The 17,949-nt window shown below is 55.7% G+C and overlaps 1 protein-coding gene across 3 annotated transcripts in view; it reads left to right on the top strand.

The window, feature by feature from the left end:
* Window positions 1-17,949, top strand: part of KLHDC4 (kelch domain containing 4) — a 51,447-nt gene that overhangs the window by 14,270 nt on the left and 19,228 nt on the right. Inside the window, exon 5 of one of the 3 annotated variants that reach the window (XM_058709157.1) lies at window positions 6,266-6,402. The exons of the other annotated variants lie outside the window; for them this stretch is intronic. Within the exon in view, the coding sequence (XP_058565140.1) occupies window positions 6,266-6,402 (137 nt within the window). The remainder of the gene's footprint in view (window positions 1-6,265; window positions 6,403-17,949) is intronic. 3 annotated transcript variants of the gene reach the window in all.

The following is a 17,949-nucleotide window of genomic DNA, read 5'->3' as shown; positions in this document are numbered from 1 at the left end:
CTTAAAAGAAGGTAGAAAAAGTTCTTGGTGACCCAGAAATCTCAACACGAGATCCCATACAGGAGTTGTGTTTAGTTCAAGTAGATCTGTATCGTCTTTCCTGTTTTCTTGACGTTGGGTTCATTGATTTTCTTTTTTTCTCAATTTATACATTGTCTAAACGTACATTTTTTTCCTTTTTTAAAATGTTTATTTCGAGAGAGAGAGAGAGAGAGAGAGAGCGCGCGCGCGCGCACGAGCTGGGGAAAGGGCAGAGAGAGAGGGAGAAAGAGCATCCCAAGCAGGTTCTGTGCTGTCAGCACAGAGCCCTATGCAGGGCTCCTTCCCATGAACTGTAAGATCATGACCTGAGTCGAGGTCAGGAGTCTGATGCTCAACCGACTGAGTTAGGCGCCCAGGCGGTTGTTACTTTCTAATTGGTGTATTTGTCTGTTACATCTCATGTGGTTATCGATGTGGCAGTCAATGATGGCTTTGATGCTGCTGTTTTCTACTTGTCCCATCTGTTCTGTATTCCTTTTTCTCTCTTTCCTGCTGCTCTTGGGTTGGTTGTATTTTAAGATGCCTTTTTTATCTTCTCTGTTGGCTTATTTGTTGCTCTTTCTTTCTGCCTTGTTTCCATGGTTGCTCTAGGGTTGCACTTACATCGTCTCCCTTCCAGCGACCTTGTGCCCCTGCTCATAAACTGTCAGAACCGTACAGGAGAACATCCACATTTTCTCCTTCTGGCCTTTGTGCTGTTGTCCCCACGATACAACGTGATTGGTTTTGCTTTAAGCAGCTATTACGTAAAGAAGTCTTAAAAGGAGAGAGAAAAAGATCTCCTGTTGATGTACGAATTGACCGTTTCTGGGGCACTTCGTTCCTCTGTGTTTTCACTCGCTAATGTTCTCCTTTAGCCTAAAACTTGGTTTACTGTTTTTTGAAGTGCAGGTCGGCTGGTATCAGCTTTTTTCCATCTTTTTTTCTAAGTGAAAATGTCTTCATTTTACATTCATTTTACAGGATATTTTTGCTAGATACACCGTTCTAGACTGACAGCGCTTCAACGCTGTTCCGTTTTCTGGCTTACGTTGCTCTAACGAGAGGTTAGTGGTCGTTTTCATCTTTGTTCTGCTATATGTGATGGGTCTGTTTTCCCCTGTAAGGCTGCTTAAATGATTTTCTGTTTACCTTTGGCGTTTTAGCAGTTTGATTTTGAGGCATCTGCTCATTTTTCGGGAATCCAGTTACGTGTATGTTAGACTGTTTCATATCGTCCAGCAGGCAAGGAGTCTTTACTTCTTTCCCCTCCTCCTCCTCCTCCTCCTCCTCCTCCTCCTCCTCCTTCCAGTCTTCTTTGTGTTTGGCTTCATTTCGGAAGTTTCTGTTGCCCGTTAGGGTAGATGTGCTGTGTACCTGTTTATTTCTTGTTTTACCAGTGCTGTTTCTGACACACTGAGTTGTTCAGGTCTGATTGCTGTTCTCCCGTCTAGTTATCACATTCATATTTTCCTTTAAATCTTCGGGCATATTTATAACTCTTCTCCAGTCCTCATGTGCTAGCTCTCTCATCTCAGTTCTGGGTCTCTTTCTGCCGACCTTCCTTCTGATGGGGCACATCTTCCCCCTAGCAATGTGCGGTTAGGTGCCGGTCGGGTGGTGCTCCTGGCCGTCAGCAGCACCTGGCTAGATTTGTGAATGCTGCCTGTTGGATTTTGTTCTCTTCTGTCAGTGAATGATGAGTTTTGTCCTTGCAGGTGGTTCAGTCACTTGCAGATCATTGGGATCCTTTCGAGGCTTTCCCTTGGGATGGCTTAGCTCTAGGGTGTGGTCTTTCTGGGGTCTCCACTGAATGCCCTGGGTGTTCAGTGACACCTTCCACTCGGTCTAGTTGGAACTTGCTGGTCTCCGCACCAGCGCAACCTGGCCCTGGTGGGTGCTGACCCCGCCCCCGTGGTCTGGCCCCACCCCCTGTGCAGCAGAGTGCTGAAAGGCTCCGGCGGGACTCCTGACTCCTACGTGGATGGACGTCCAGGGTGCGCACTCTCCATATCCTGCCCTGGCAAATTCTAGCAGTCCTCAGCTAGCGTCCCTGAACTCTGACCTCTGTTTCCTCAGCTTGGTAAGGCCACCTGCTCCGTTGGGCTCCGTTCTCTGCATCAGGTGCAGGAACCGCCTCCAGCATTGAAGGGCCCACCCCACCCGTGCTCCTCCTGTTGTCCGATGGTAGTTGCTTCACGGATCCTGTCCGGTTTTGTCCGTGTTGGCAGAGGGAGGACTAGAGTGCGGCAGGGGTTCCCTCCTGCTCACAAGTGCGGGTTTTATGCCTGTCTCCTTAGGGTTAGCCTTCTCTTGACTAGTATGTTAACTTTTCTCTAGGCATTCACAGTCGGCTGTGGAGTAGGTCAGATGAAGCTCAAGGTCACTGACCGTGGACCCACCTTCCTATCGTCGCAGGGGTTCTCCCTGGGCCAGGCCTGCTGCTGCAGTGGAGTGGGGGGTGGGGTGTGGATGGTGAGCTCCTCCTCAGTCGTTGTCTCCTTCCTGGGGAGTGACTTTTTAAAAAATTTTTTTATGCATGAGCGGGGGAGGGGCAGAGAGAGGGGGAGACACAGAGTCCGAAGCAGCTCCAGGCTCAGAGCTGTCAGCACAGAGCCCGACGCGGGGCTTGAATTCACAAACCGTGAGATCATGACCTGAGCCGACATCGGACACTCCGACGTCGGAGCCACCCACCCAGGCTCCCGAGTGACTTCGTTTTTATTTTTTTTATTTATATTTTTTTATTTTTTTAAAATTCTTTTAATGTTTTTTATTTTATTTTATTTTATTTTATTTTATTTTATTTTATTTTATTTATTTATTTATTTATTTATTTTTTTAAATTTTTCAACGTTTTTTATTTATTTTTGGGACAGAGAGAGAGCATGAACGGGGGAGGGGCAGAGAGAGAGAGGGAGACACAGAATCGGAAACAGGCTCCAGGCTCCGAGCCATCAGCCCAGAGCCCGACGCGGGGCTCGAACTCACAGACCGCGAGATCATGACCTGGCTGAAGTCGGACGCTCAACCCACTGCGCCACCCAGGCGCCCTTTATTTTATTTTTGAGACAGAGAGAGACAGAGCATGAGCAGGGGAGGGGCATTGAGAGGGGGAGACACAGAATCTGGAGTGGGCTCCAGGCTCTGAGCTGTCAGCACAGAGCCCAGCACGGGGCTCGAACTCACAGACTGTGAGATCATGACCTGAGCTGAAGTCGGACGCTCAATGGACTGAGCCATCCAGGCGCCTCATGACTTCGTTTTTAAAGAAAGCTTCCCAAAACTGATTATGTAAATAGTATTCATTGTCAAAAAAAACGACAAGAATTAAAAAGGGAAGTAAGTCCATTGTCCATTCTTCCAGAACTATTTCATATATTTGCGTCTCTAAACACGTCGTTCTTCTTCTTGTACGTTGGTATTTCTTATTAGCTGGAATATACACAAATCCGTGCGAGTGCACGTGGGCGCGCGCGCGTGTGTGTGTACGATGGCCTTCTGTAACGTGATATCTCAGGACCCCATTGTATTGCGTAGCTTGACTGTACCACCTGACCTCACTAAACTCCAAAAATCATCACATCTGCTTTCATGCCGTGAAATGATCAGTTTGTTTCCCGTAGACGGACTGGTGTTTTAGAGTGACGGGAAACTGACCTGTCCCGAGAGGGGAGGATCTGTGCGGAGACAGTACATTCAAAACTGGTTACTAATGGGAGGTGGAGAGGGCCGTGCCGCCCTAATATGCCACCGGGACCCTCCAGCTAGTCTAGGCAGGAGTGGCATCGGTGACGGAGCCATGTCCTGCCGTGTCCTAAGTGCCGGGCAGGGCCGAGAGCCCGCACTGCAGCGGAAGCCCTGGGGTGCTCAGAGGACAGTGCTTCCTGAGAACTGTGCGACCCACCCAGCGTGCACTCTTTCATGGAGGTTTGTGGGGGCCGGAAGCGCCTGCCCGGGTGCCCCCACCCCACCCACCTACCTGCCGCCGAGGTGACCGCTTCTGAGCTCTCTGGCCAGAAGACCCCTGTCGTGTTCCCGTCTCCCGCCCCCTGGTGTGAAGGACACGCCTGTGTTGTCTGCTTCGTTGCCTGGCACCCGTGGCTGGTGATCCCAGGGTGGGCCAGCGTGGCATCTGGTCTGTGCCAGCTGTTGCCCGAGTGAGCACCGCAGCCCGGGTTTGCGGGATGCTTGCGGAGGTTTTCGCTGTGGGGTCTGTCCCCTCAGACACGTGGTTGACGGGTCGCCGTAGCACCGGCCAGATGGCGACTGTCCACGAAACGGTGCCGTCGGCCGGGGGGTGCGTGTCAAGGAGCGGGATGTCACGGGAGGCGGACTTGCAGCCGCCGGGCGGCCTGTGAGGTGTGTGGCTGTGGTGGGGGTGGGTTCAGGCGATCGTGAACCACACAGGTGGTTCCCGTGTGTCCTCTGAGCCCCGGGTCTTCAGCCAGATTCCGGGCCAGGCATTCTGCAATGGGGTCCAGGCGCAGAGCCTGCGTGTCCTCAGGGTGACGAGGTGGGTGGGCTCTGGAGTTCTGGGCGGCGGTTCCACTTTGATTTGTGTCGCCCTTCAGTCTGCACTGACGCTCCTGTTTGGAGAAGAGTTCTTCTGCTTCCCCAAAATATCCAGCCCAAAGCTCCAGAGCCCTGGACTAGATAGTCTAGAAATTGCCTGTAGAATCCTCCAAATCCACGTTTCCTGTGTTTGCATCTGTAAAGGTCTTTTTATGTGGAGTAGCGTTCTCTCCTGTTCTGGCTTTCTGAAATCCTTTTCCTCACATGGTACTTTGCCTTTTCGGGAAAGGCCTTTTTAATCATGTGCTTTGACTTGCTTTTTCCCCTTTGGTGGGGGGTCTAGCACGGCGATCCCCGGTCTAGCGTCCAGAGCATTGTCCTCACCCCCTGGAGATCGGTCTCAGTGGTGACGGGGAATTCTACCGCGTGCTCGCTTTAGGAGCCCCAGGACGGCTTGGAAAAGTCGTGTGTTTTCGTGCTTGTGTTTCTGGGGTGCTGGCTATTGTTGCTTCATTTTCTTTTTCTTTTTTCTTTTTTTTAAGTTTATTTATTTATCTTGAAAGAGAGACGGCACGAATGGGGAAGGGACAGAGAGAGGGAGAGACAAAGAATCCCACGTGGGCTCTGCGCTGGCAGATCTCACGACGTGGGGCTCGAACCCGTGGACCGTTGAGATCGTGACCTGAGCCGAAACCAAGAGTCGGACGCTTAACCGACCGAGCCCCCCAGGCGCCCCTCTTGCTTCATTTTCATTCAGTTAGTGAGTAACCTTGGGTAGTGATGTGAGCCCCGGAGCTCCCGTCCTCACTCGCCTCCGCCTCACGTGGGCACGTTGGTTCACGAGATGTCCCCGTGGACCGTTGTTCTGAGAGCTCGGATACCCTGCTAGGCCCCGCAATACTCCAAAGTGTGCTCACGTCGGCCTGAGAAGCTTCGCGTTGCGAGGTGCCTGGTCGGCACAGCTCCCTCCTCTCCTGCGCCCACTGGCGTGAGCTTGCCAGGGCTCCTGGGCGTGCGGCCCAAGGGCACTTCCATGCTTTTGCTTGCCGTTACTATTGTGCTTACGTCTTTTATTTTTAACATTTTTTTTAAATTTTTTTTTTTTTAACGTTTATTTATTTTTGAGACCGAGAGAGACAGAGCATGAATGGGGGGAGGGTCAGAGAGAGAGGGAGACACAGAATCGGAAGCAGGCTCCAGGCTCCAAGCTGTCAGCATAAAGCCCGACGCAGGGCTCGAACTCGTGAACCACAAGATCGTGACCTGAGCCGAAGTCGGACACTTAACCGACTGAGCCACCCAGGCGCTCCTGTGCTTACGTCTTTTAAAGTTGAGCGTTTAAACGTTACATACGCATGTGTGTTAGTGCAGTTTCAGGCGTGCGTGCCAGATAGCCAGGGAAGGGATTAACGAGGACAGGCATTTATACATACAAATATGTTAATATTTAATAAAAAGGAAGCCCTCTGTCAGTTTGTGTTAGACCTGACGTAAGCTTCTGACATAATTTTGTCCATTTTAACGAGATGCGAGGTCATCTAGATACATTTTGCAACCCAGGAGTCCTTGGAAGCTTATTTGCCGGATGCAGGAGGTTTGAGGAATTTCCCCCTCAGACGCAGGGGAAGGTGATAGCCGAGTGCGGGCGCCGGCCGCGGCTGCCGGGTGCACTGCTCTGGTGGACCTCGCGGACGCGGAGCCGGCCCTGACCTCTGCCTTCTTCCCGCAGGCTGTGGTGGTGCCCCAAGGTGGGGGACAGCTGTGGATCTTCGGAGGGGAGTTTGCCTCTCCCGACGGAGAGCAGTTCTACCACTACAAGGATCTCTGGGTCCTGCATTTGGCCACCAAGACTTGGGAGCAAGTAAGGTAAGGTGCCGGGTGATGGGCCCGACCTCTGGCCTTGGCCGCTGTCCTGTGCCGGCGTTCCGCGTGCGCAGTGACGCGGTCAGATCCCTGGGCTCCGCAGAGCACGATGTCAGAGCCCCGGGAGACCAGCCTCGCGGTCACCGAAGTGAAGGCAGAGCTTGTCTTTCCTCTCGCTCCTTCTCAGCAGCTGCCCGGCGCCGGACTCTGTTGAGGGTGTTGCGGGGGCCAGCGCCGCGTCCCTGCTTGCCGTCCCGTCCGCCTCGGCGGCGCCCGCATGTGTCATTTGGGGCGCAGCTCTCGTCCTGGGCCGTCGGAGGCAGCTCTGGGTTTCAGCTTGCTGCTGTTTCCCCCAAGGGCGTGCTCTGTCTGGGTCAAGTTGACATAGCAGAGCTGGAAAGAGGAGAGGAAAGCGGGCAGAGCCTTCCTGATGTTCTCAATAAACCAGGCTCTGCCCCCGTCGGTGACGATGACGACGCGAGTGTCACGCCGTAGTGCACGTTCTCCGCCGGTCAGAGCTGGAGCTGCACGTCGCAAGAATGAGAGCGGAACGGCGTGGAAAGTAGTGTTAGTTGGCTTTATCCTTCGGGGGTGCACGTGCCCAGTTGCCGGGGCCGCGCACAGCCCGGGTGCGGGGTTCCGTCTCCGCTGTCAGAGCAGCAGACCGGAGCTTCCTCAGCGGCCGGGGCAGTCGCTGGATTGCAGGGTTCGGGCGTGGGGCCGCACCCTTCTCGGGTCCTAGGCCCAGGGGAGGGTCTGTCACTCTGGAGGCTGTGCTCACTCATGTGATGATGAGCCTCCTAGGAGACTGCCGGTGCCGGGCTGTTGGGGCCGGCTCCCACCAGCTCCGACCAGTGTGGGGCCTGGGCGGTGACCCCGCGGAGGCCGCCGTTCCGGTTCAAGCGTAGACCGCAAGCCCCGCTGACCCTGCTGCAGGAGACGTGATCACTAGAGCGCCTCTGCGCACGCGGCCCGCCACCAACTTCGTTTCCCTTTCTCTTACTGGCTTTGGGAAAGGATCCTGGTCTTGGTGGGCACAGCAGTCCCACCAAGTTCATTTTCGTATGAAAAATGGATTTTGTTACGTATTTGTTGAAACTTTGTCTTTTAGCCTCCATTTCAAAGTATTTAGGCCCAGAGCACGCACTCTTTGTCGCCTCTCTCGCTTTCCTTGTGTACTTTTAAAAACCCACTCGTTATTTGTTGCCTGTCCGTGTCTGGCGAATTGATTCAAGACATCTCCTCAGCATTTCTGTCTGTCTGAGTAGCTTTTTGTCCATAGTAACGGCCGGCTGAGGGACAGCGACGGGCTCCACGGGCACCCACGGCTCTCTGGCCGCGGCTCAGTGGGGCCCGTGCTGCCGGTGGTGCCGTCCCTAGCCGCTCGGTGGTGCGCACACCTCCCCGTGGCCCTCAGACTGTCCCGGTTGTGTGGCACGTGCCGCGGGTGTCTGTCACACGGAAGCAGGGGGGCACTGTGGACGTAGGGCCGCTAGGGGATGCGCCCTCGGAGGGGCTTGCCGTGGCCGCCGTTGCCTTGATGCGGCCCGGGGCCCGCTGTCACCCCAGCACGCGTGCACGGCATTCACGGCCTCTGTCCCGTGTTGGAAGCGGTCCCTGAGAAAGCGGTCCCTCGGTGCTTGAACGCTTGCCGAAGTACGCGGTGTGTCGTAGAGCCTGTTCGGAACTAGCGGGAAACCGCGGAAGCGAGGCTTCCGGGCTTTAGTCTGGATGGAGTGATGGGGCGGGAAAAGAGCGTGGGCTTTACTTTCCTTTGCGTCTAAGTTGTCCCTTTTCCGGCCTTCCTTCTGGGTGAGGACCTCGGCTCCGGTGGGTGAGGGACAGAGCGCCGCTGTGAGCGGTCCTTGGGCCACGTGCCAGCATCCTCTGACTGGAAGGTGCAGCCCGTGGGCACAGACCTGGGAGTCACGAGGCGGAGGGTTGTCGCCGGCTCTGCCTCTGATTCTGTTTGCGAGGAGACTTCAATGACCGGCGGGCTTCTGGGCTCTGGTGCTTCGCGCGTTTATCGTTAGGAGGTGTCTTCTGTCTTAAGCCTGCTGGTGGAGCAGGAAGTCCCAAGTGGTGTCACAAGACAGTACCTGGTGACAGGTGTCCATTTCCTCACCTTTGTTGTCTCCTGCTCTTTTTTCTGATTAGATGGCAGAGCTCCGGAGACATGTACTCATTTCAGTTGTTTCTTTTTCAGATTTTTATTTAAATTTTAGTTAACGCATGGTGTAGTATTGGTTCCAGGAGTAGAATTCATCACTTACATACACCACCCAGTGCTCATTGCGACACGTGCCCTCCACCCCCACCCACCCCCTCCATCAGCCCTCAGCTTGTTCTTTATCGTTCAGGGTCTCTTGGGGTTCGCTTGCCTTGATACTCGCTGTCCCGTATGTTCCTGTGTTTTGTTAAATTCCACATAGGAGTGAACTACGTATGGTATCTTTCTCTCGCTGACATAACTTCGCTTAGCATGACATCCTCCGGCTCCATCCATGTTGTCGCACATGGCGAGATTTCCTTCTTTTTGGTCTGTGAATAATGTTCCGTTGTCTGTATACCACATCTTCTTTATCCGTTTGTCAGTCAGTGGGCATTGGGCTCTTTCCTATCTTGGCTATTGTAGATAATGCTGCTGTAAACATCAGGGTGCATGTGTCCCCTTGAATTTGCATTTTTGTATCCTTTGGGTAAATACCTAGTAGGGCAGTTGCTGGGTTGTAGGGTAGTTCTAGTTTTAAATTTTTGAGAAATTTCCGTACCGTTGCCCAGAGCGGCTGCACCAGTTTGCATTCCCACCAGCGATGCAAGAGGGTTCCCCTTTCTCCACATCTGCACCAACATCTGTTGTTTCCTGAGTGGTTGGTTTTCACGATTCTGACAGGTGTGAGGTGGTATCTCAGTGTGGTTTTGATTTGCATTTCCCTCATGATGAGTGATGCTGAGCATCTTCTCATGTGTCTGTGAGCCACCTGGATGTCTTCTTTGGAGAAGTGTCTGTTCAGGTCTTCTGCCCATTTCCTCGTGGATTATTTGTTCTTGGGGTGTTGAGTTTAGTAAGTTCTTTATCGATCTTGGACACTAACTCTTTATCAGGTATCAAACATCCTCTCCCATTCCGACGGTCGCCCTTTAGTTTTGCTGGTTGTTTCCTTCACCGTGCAGGAGCTCTTTATCTTGATGAGGTCCCAGTACGTTTTTGCTCGTGTCTGCCCTGCCTCTGGCGTGTCGTCTCCCACCCTTAATCATCTCGGGCGCTGAGCCCCAGCCTTCCTGAAACTCTTGGTGCCTTGACCCTCGGGGTGCAGCCCCGCCACCCACCCCGCCTGCCCCCGGGGTTGTCCCGAGACCAGTGAGGAAAGTGAGCAGGCGCGGCCCCTTCTCGCGCCGGCACAGCTTTCCACGGCCCGGCGCGCTGCAGACGGGTGTCCCACTGCACCGGGAGCCGCGAGACATGACGCGTGTGACCCCGTGAAGTTCTTTGTGTGGGAGGCGGTGCCCCGAGGGCAGCCCGCGCTTCCTGTAAAGTGGCGAGCGGCATGACGGGAAACCGCGCCTAGGACGGGAGAAGGCGAGCCGCAGCTGGTGTCGTCTGCACCGTCACTCCGCTGTCACGGGACACGTGCGCACGCTTCGGCCCCGAGTGCACTGATGGGAGCGTGCCCGGAGAAACGCTCCCTCTCGTTTTACACGGAAACATCCATGAAAAGCCCACGAAGCAGAACAGCACGTGCCTGAGAGGAAAGCCCGGGGTGTGTGCGCGTGCCCGTGCCTGCCAAGGGCGCCGGAGAATCTGTGCGCGCGCGGCCGGAGGTCCGGTGGGTCCGGGTGCTGTGCTGGCTCGCCACCCCTCGCACCTGTTCAGCACCCCTCCGTTGCGCTCCCGCGGCCTGGGTCTTCTCCCCTCACGCATTTCTTGCGCGTTTTCCTCACGTGAGTTCCAGAATCCGATTTTCAGGTTGTGTTTTTAAACATCCCAGTGGGACTTTGGTTGGACTGCTTGCGTTTGTAGACTGCACTCCGGGAGGCTCGCCATCTCTCTGGTCCTGTCTTTCTGATCAGAAGGTCGTCCTTCTCTCCAGGTAGGCTTAATTCTCACCCTTCGGTAACATTGAGGTAGGTGCCTGGAAGGAGGGTTGCGGAGTCAGAGGACACGGGTGTCTCTGCGCCCCTCACCTGGCGTCTGTCGCCCCACAGAGACTCCACCCGGCCCTCCGTCCCCGTCCCCGTCCCCGGCCATTTGCTGGCGGTCCTCCCCCTCGGGGGCGGCAGTTCCCGCTGCTGCGGGGCGGTTTCCTGTCCTTACTGGCACTCGGGGAGGTTCCTCGGAGAATGGTTGAGGCGGTCCCAGCAAGAGTCGGTGGCGTCGTGGCTGGGAGCCCTGGCAGCCTGGGGACGCGGCCCAGAGCTAACGCCTCTGTTCTTGATTCTCGGGCTTTCCTGCACCAGCGAGCACCCCGGGAGCTTCACAAACACGCCTCCCTGCCCTCACCCCAGACATTGAGTCTGGTTCAGAGCAGGTTTAAAACGGGGCTCAGGAATCTGCATTGTATTTAACCTCTACCCACCCCACTCAGTGACCCTGACAGCAGTGGGAGCCCCACTTACTGGTCCACTGGTCTCGGTCTCGTGCCAGTTTTGAGCGTTGTTCACTGATGTGAGAACGCCTGCTGCCCTTTCGTAAGCAAGAGAGCTCCTTTAGATTCCTTAGACCCTTAACAAGCAAGGTCGTGTAGATTGTGCTTTTGTAATTTCACTGATTGTGGCAAAACGAAAGCACCACCTGTTTCCTGGTGGGGCTGTGCTGGCCCGAGGGGCTGGGCCTGGTAGGACTGTGCCAGAGGGCACATGCACCGCTGGCTCAAGCCTGCCATCCGTGGGCTCAGGCTGCGGCCGCTGCTCCTTGTGAAGGGGTGTGGTCCACGCCCTGGTGCAGTGGCTGCCGTTGGAAGAGGGCTGCTGTCCTCCGTGGTCTTGTCTTGCTGATCTATAAGAAAAGCAGGGAGAGGCATTCAAAACGCAGACTGAGTGTACTGTTTCTGGGGAAGGTCTCCGAGCTCAGGAGAACCCACGGGGCTGTGGGTTCGTCTCGCTCAGGAGGAACAGGCAGAGTCCGCCGTGAGCTTGAGTCTTCCAGGACTGGCCCGGCACCGTGCATTCGTGTTTCAGTAAATGTTTCCCACTGCCGTGCGGGTAGTTTTACAGTGGGGGAGGCCTCGAGAGAAGGGTTGCGCGTTGGTAAAGGCCAGCATCAGCTGTACTAAATCGGCACGTAGATTTAGTCCCTCTCTTGGCTGCCAAACAGATTTCTCTGGTGGAAGGGCGGGACGGATTCCCTCTCGCTGCCTGGTCGCTTCTCATTTCCTAACACAGCACGTGTGTCCCACCCACCCTGGCATGCATGGGCCCGTCAGGGGAAAACGACTTCAGCTCGCCAGCGGGAAAGGTCAGGGCCTGCGGAGGGGAGCCAGGGAAGAGCCGCTCTTCTGAGATCGGAAGTCAGGTCACCGGAAGGGGGGCCTTGATCCACCTGTGCCTGCGTGTGTCCCTGTTTCACAGCCCTGGATGCTTAGCGTGGAGAGAAGAGCACGGGCCCTGAGTCGCATCACACCACATGCCTCGTTCTGCCACCCGGAGCTGTGTGACCTGAGCGGGTCCAGCCACTGCCCCGAGTAGTGTCGCAGTGCCCGGGTGGGTGTGACAGGTACCAAATGCAGTCCCCAGCGCCTGCGCCCTGTCCGGTGCCGTGCCTGGTGGGGAGCACCTCTGCAGCCACCAGAGTTACTGCACGGTGGCCTCTCCACGTGGTGCTGGCGGCCGAAAAGGGACCAGATGCCAGTTTGGTTTCTGTGAAAGCGCTTTAGTAAGAAGTAAACTCTGATGGATGTACGTGGTCCTGTGCAGCTCAGTGAATTTTACAAAGGCAAACACACCTGTGCGCTCAGATGCAGAAGAGAGTGCCCCCTGTCCCTCCAGCCCCCGTGTACCCCTTGCGGTCACTCCCCTGTGCCCGCCCTGAGCGCAGATGAGGCTTGTTTTGAACGTCCCGTAAACGGACTCTTGCCTCAGCGTTCGCACTGAGCACTGTTTTTGTGAGATTCGTCTGTGTTGCCTGTGGCCATGGTGTATTTGTCTTGGGGCTGTGTGCTCTGTCCTGGAAATGGGACCCCGCGTCCGGTCGGCGGCGGGCACCGCAGAGTCACCGGTTCCTCGGTTATTGCAAGGGCAGGGGTGCCGCCGTCGGCATTCCCGGTGAGCGTGCGCACTCCTGTCGAGTGTGCGTCCAAGCGGAGTGAGGCCACGGGGCCGTGAGGCGTGTGTGCGCTCAGCCCTGGCAAGCCGTCCTGTGTGCTGCTGGTACCGACTGGCCCAGCCCGTGGCCCCCCAGGTGGCTCCAGCTGTCGCGCCGGGGCCGGGGCCGGGCGTTCTCCGTCTCCGCTGGGGCCTCTGGGGCCCGTGTGACGCCAGACGGACCCTCAGCGGCCTTCTGTCGTCTCCACTCACGTTCTGGGTTGCGGCGACCCATGCTGGCTTGACATCACAGCGGTTTGAGAGCGAGAGGAGAGGTCACGGGGTTGCTGCGTCAGGAAGGCTGAAGTGCAGAGCCGGCAGTGGCCGGCTGCCTCCGTGACGCTGCGCGTGCGCGCGGATGACCAGCCTGCACGCGCCTGTTGAGATTTCCTTCGGTCTCTGTCTTCGCCGGGAGGCCCCAGCACAGCTGCCCTGGGTTTTTCTCCCTTGATGGGGGCTGCTGGTTCGTTCGATAGATTCTGACAGCGTTGGGTTTGTTTTTTCCAGAAAACGCAGTCTTTCCCCCTTCCCCAGCCGCATCTCCTCCAGGGGCAGGGACGGGGGCTGGTGTGTGTTCGCATGCGGGTGCACCTGTGTGAAACCGAGGGCAGGTCACTCGTGGCGCAGGGCCCGCGTCACGTTTAACGGCAGAGGAGAGGCGGAGGGGCCGCGATCGAGCAGTCGCCTCCTCCCCCTGGATCGTGGAAGGCTTGTTGGGTTACTGGCCGGAGCAGACTCTCCAGAGACCGCGACCCACCGGACGGTTAGCGCCCTGGTCCGCTCAGGCGGCGGGCACGAGTGGCGACGGACCGGGGTTTTTCCCTGCAGAGGCCGACCTCACCACCCTGGAGGCTGGAAGTCCGCAGGTTCGCTGACGGGTGATGGCCTGCTTCCTGGGTCGCAGCCAGCCACCTGCGTGTGGTGTCTTCCTGTGGCCTTTGCTTGTGGAGAGAGTTCTCTTCCTCCTCTCCAGAGGACGAGGTTCCCATCGTGGGGCCCCACGCTCATGACCTCCTCGAACCCTCATCACCTCCCAGAGGCCTCTGCTCCCATCTGTCGCATCAGGGGTCAGGGTTCAACACAGGAATGGGGGGCAGGGGCGCAGACAGCCCATCACGGCTGGTGCGTAGTGTTTGCCGAGATCAGTGTGTATGAGGGTCTCCTCAGGTCAGCGTGATGGAAATTGGCCACCCCTGTGGTGGAGACACCAGACCGGCGGGGGTCAGCAGGCAGGGCATTCGGGGACGGCCAGAGGACACCTCACAGGGCCAGGCCGAGAGACAGGGGAGGTTCTGGGGCTCGGGGGCTGCCGTGGGGGAGGGGTGCGCCCTGAGCCTGCCCCTCCTCCCCGCACCCCGTTTCCCGTGGGCACTCCCTGCGCTGAGGGACTTCTCTGCGGGAGCGAGCAGAGCAGGGGCCGGGGGAAGAGGAACGGCCGGGGCCACTGCACAGAGCCCTCGGGCGCTCTCGTCCCTTCTCCTGCCACACCGGGTCGGGTCCGCCTGCCACACTCAAGAGGCAGCATTTCTAGAGGCCACCGCTGCCTTCCTCCGTACCACCGGGAGGCGCGGTTGGGCACGGGGACAAAGATTTTGGCGCCTTCTCCGTCTGTTTCTGGATCTGGTGCCGCCATAGCCAGTTACCTGTGACTCGAAGACCACGCACAGGGAGGCCAGGCTGCTCACAGACTCTGCCTTTCCGGGTGCCGCCCGAGTACCGTGAAGTCACCCTCTCACAGCGTGAAGTTCCCCGGCCTGCCGCGTGTTCACAGACCGGTGCGGCCATCACTGCTGTCTCGATTTAGAGCCTTGCCACCTCCCCCCAGAAGATGCTTCGTTCCCTCCACCCCGGCCGCCTCCAGTCTGCCTCTGTCAGAGCCACAGGCCCGCGGCCTTTGCGCCCTTTGCGCCCTTGTCACCGACTCTTCCCAGTCTTTAAGGTCATTCTGTATCAGTAGATACTCGTACTGCGGATGGATCATATTTGGTTCATCCATCCATTCGCTGATGGATATTTGGGTTTCCACTTTTCCATCTCTGAGCAATGCTGCCAGGGACGTTCGTGTACAACTAATATATTTTTATAGGCATCAGAGCAGTTAGGAGAGGCAATAAAAATTGGTTGAATGAAAAAATACACAGAAGCGTGTAAGAGAACGTGTATGTGCACATGTACGTGCACCGTTTTCTCTTAATTTGAGAAAGGAGCCGGCATTTGGCCCTCAGTGAAACCCACACACTCCGTGTGTATGTGTTCACGCGGTGTCTAAGAAGAACAAGCATCCCGGGGAAGAAGGATCATTAGCAGAGGGGTCAGAATTATTTGTCTGATCCTGTTGGAAGGACAGTGACGAGTTAGCTGAAATCAGACCACGCCTCGTAACTTCAAAGTGTGAATTTGGGGACGTGAAACGCAGGTGAAAGTGGACACGCGCGTCCTGCCCTCCAGCTTCTGTGGTGAGCCGTGGGGCTCGTGGTCTGGGGGCTCCCTGGCCTCCCCCACAGCTGCGAGTGGAGCCAGTACCTGGAGAAGTGGGAGCAAGAGTGTGGGTCGACCCCCTGCTCCTTTCCTGCTGACTCACCATCACTCTACTCTCACCGTGCTTGGGGAGGAAGGGAGTGTGACACACACACGCAGAGGGTGGGAGACTTTAAAACTGTCATTAGGGTAAGTGGCCAGGTTTTGGTGCAAAGATTCCTGTAGTGCTCAGACTTCCAGCTTCATTCAGGATAGTTCAGCGTCTGAATCCGTGGTTGCAAGCGTGAGTTCTGGGGCCCGACGGTCTCATTTTCGTTCTGGCTCTGCCACTCAGGAGCCTAGTGTGTTTCCTGACTTCCAGGTCTCGATGTTCTCATCTGTAAAATGGGATTAAAGATAGTATCTGCCAGGGTCTCCTGGGTGGCTCGGTCGGTTAAGTGTCTGACTTCGGCTCAGGTCACGATCTCACGGTTTGTGGGTTCGCGCCCCGTGTCGGGCTCTGTGCTGACAGCGCGGAGCCTGGAGCCCGCTTCGGGTTGGGTGTCTCCCTTCCTCTGTGCCCCTCCCCTGGGCGTGCTCATGCACGTGCACGCACGCTCTCTCTCTCAAATATAAACAGACATTTAAAAAGTTAAGAAAAGGTAGCATCTGTTCATCTGGTCGATGTGAGGAATGAAAACCTGTAAGAGGAGCGTGCCTAGTGGAGGACAGACGCCCCACAGATAGTAGTTTTTATTTTTTTTTTAATTTTTTTTTTTCAACGTTTTTTATTTTATTTTTTTTGGGACAGAGAGAGACAGAGCACGAACGGGGGAGGGGCAGAGAGAGAGGGAGACACAGAATCGGAAACAGGCTCCAGGCTCCGAGCCATCAGCCCAGAGCCCGACGCGGGGCTCGAACTCACGGACCGCGAGATCGTGACCTGGCTGAAGTCGGACGCTCAACCGACGGCGCCACCCAGGCGCCCCTATTTTAATTTTTTTTAACGTTTTTATTTATTTTTGAGACAGAGAGAGACAGAGCACGAGCGGGGGAGGGGCAGAGAGAGAGGGAGACACAGAATCGGAAGCAGGCTCCAGGCTCCGAGCCATCGGCCCAGAGCCCGACGCGGGGCTCGAACTCACGGACCGCGAGATCGTGACCCGGCTGAAGTCGGACGCTGAACCGACGGCGCCACCCAGGCGCCCTGATAGTAGTTTTGTTCTCAGCTTTGGTGAAGTAGAACAAGGGTGCAGCCTGATAGGCTGCCTGGGTTCTAGAGGCTGCCACTCATTTTTCCATACAGTGCGATTCAAGACCGTTAGACTTATTACTAAGCCCAAAATTTGTTGATCCTTGTCGGTCGAGTTGATCCTTGGAAAAGTGGGGCCGAATTCCAAAGCTACGTTGTTTGAAACGAAAAGGGAAATGCTCTCGTACCTGTTTCCTGCCCAGGCCGCGTTGCAACCATTCTCGGAGAGGGGACCTTTTCTGTCCTGAGGATGAACCACTGGACTGAGTTCCCTGTTGGGTCCTCGTGTGTGACCTCCAGGGGTTAAGAGAGAAGTGGTTCCTTTGCTCACTAAATGTCTCCGGCCCGGCTGGCACGGGACCGTAGTGTACGGTTCCGTCAGGTGGCAGCTTTCAGAGGGCTCACGGAAGCATCTGCGTACCAGGTGCTCAACACCGCGCGCTGAGCCGTGGAGCTAGCTGACGCTTTCACATCTTCAGTAAATGTCCCCACAGAGGGGCCCGGGTGATGCCGAGTGGCACCTTGCCATTCTGCACGTAGCTCCAGTGCTCTTAAAAGCACTCACTCCCACAACATGACACATGTATTTTTGTGCCACATATAGATCTGGCTGAGGAGGACTTGTTAATTTTCTAAGACTCCGTATTTAGGAGTGACGGCAATTGAAAAGAGCCTGTTGGGGATTCAGATACAAACAGGCTTTTTTGGTTGGCTTTATTTTTCTAAAGGGGTATATGGAGTCTTTTTATAGAAACATTTTCCCGTTTTGGTTACCAAACAGTGATACTTGGCTGCTGCCAGAAAAGGGGAATTGAGTCTTCCGTGCCTGGCTCACCAGAGGACAGAACACCCTTCAGATTCGTGGACAGGAAGCACAGGAGGCCCTTAGCCTGGAGCATCTTGGCCGCGGGGAGGCGTGTAACGACGGCCTTTAGGCTCCCGGAGCATCCGGGCTCTCCTGCGTAACTTTTCTTGGAGTGGGATCAGAAGCGACCATGCTGGTTTAGTTGTTGAACCTGTTCCCCAGATTGTACTTTGAAAGAATTATATCAGAAGATTCCTCAAAAGGGAATTGGCTTGTTGCCAGCAGGCATGGTGTTTTTCTTCTTACTCGGCCTCTCTAATGCGCAGTTTTGCGGCGTGGTCTCCTCGGCAGCTGGCACGGAGGGACGGAGTGTGGAGTGTGGCCAGCCCCCAGGGCACCGCTGCCACTGTGCAGAGCAGAGTGCCAGTTGAGGTCAGTGCCCAGCAACTGCGTGAACCTGTGGCGGGCCCAGACGCTCCTTCTGAGCCTTGCTCGTTTGGTACTTTTATCATGAATTTGGATAAGAAAATGCGCTTACTAAATTTGTGGGTGATACAAAGCCGGGAGGGAGAGCAAATAAATTGGTTGACGAATCCAGCATCCAAAATTACCTTCGTGGACCAAGTCCAGCAAGATGTAATTGAAGTGGGAGAAGCGTCCCTTGTAGGTTGCATGCAAATACAGGATTAAGAGAGCTGACTAAAAACAGCTGTCCTTGCTAGTAGAAGAGGAGGGA

The sequence above is a fragment of the Neofelis nebulosa genome, chromosome 17, assembly GCF_028018385.1.
Source record: "Neofelis nebulosa isolate mNeoNeb1 chromosome 17, mNeoNeb1.pri, whole genome shotgun sequence".
NCBI classification, from domain to species: domain Eukaryota; kingdom Metazoa; phylum Chordata; class Mammalia; order Carnivora; family Felidae; genus Neofelis; species Neofelis nebulosa.
The sequence above is the reverse complement of the archived record's forward strand: the minus strand, read 5'-3'. Positions and strand labels throughout refer to the sequence as shown.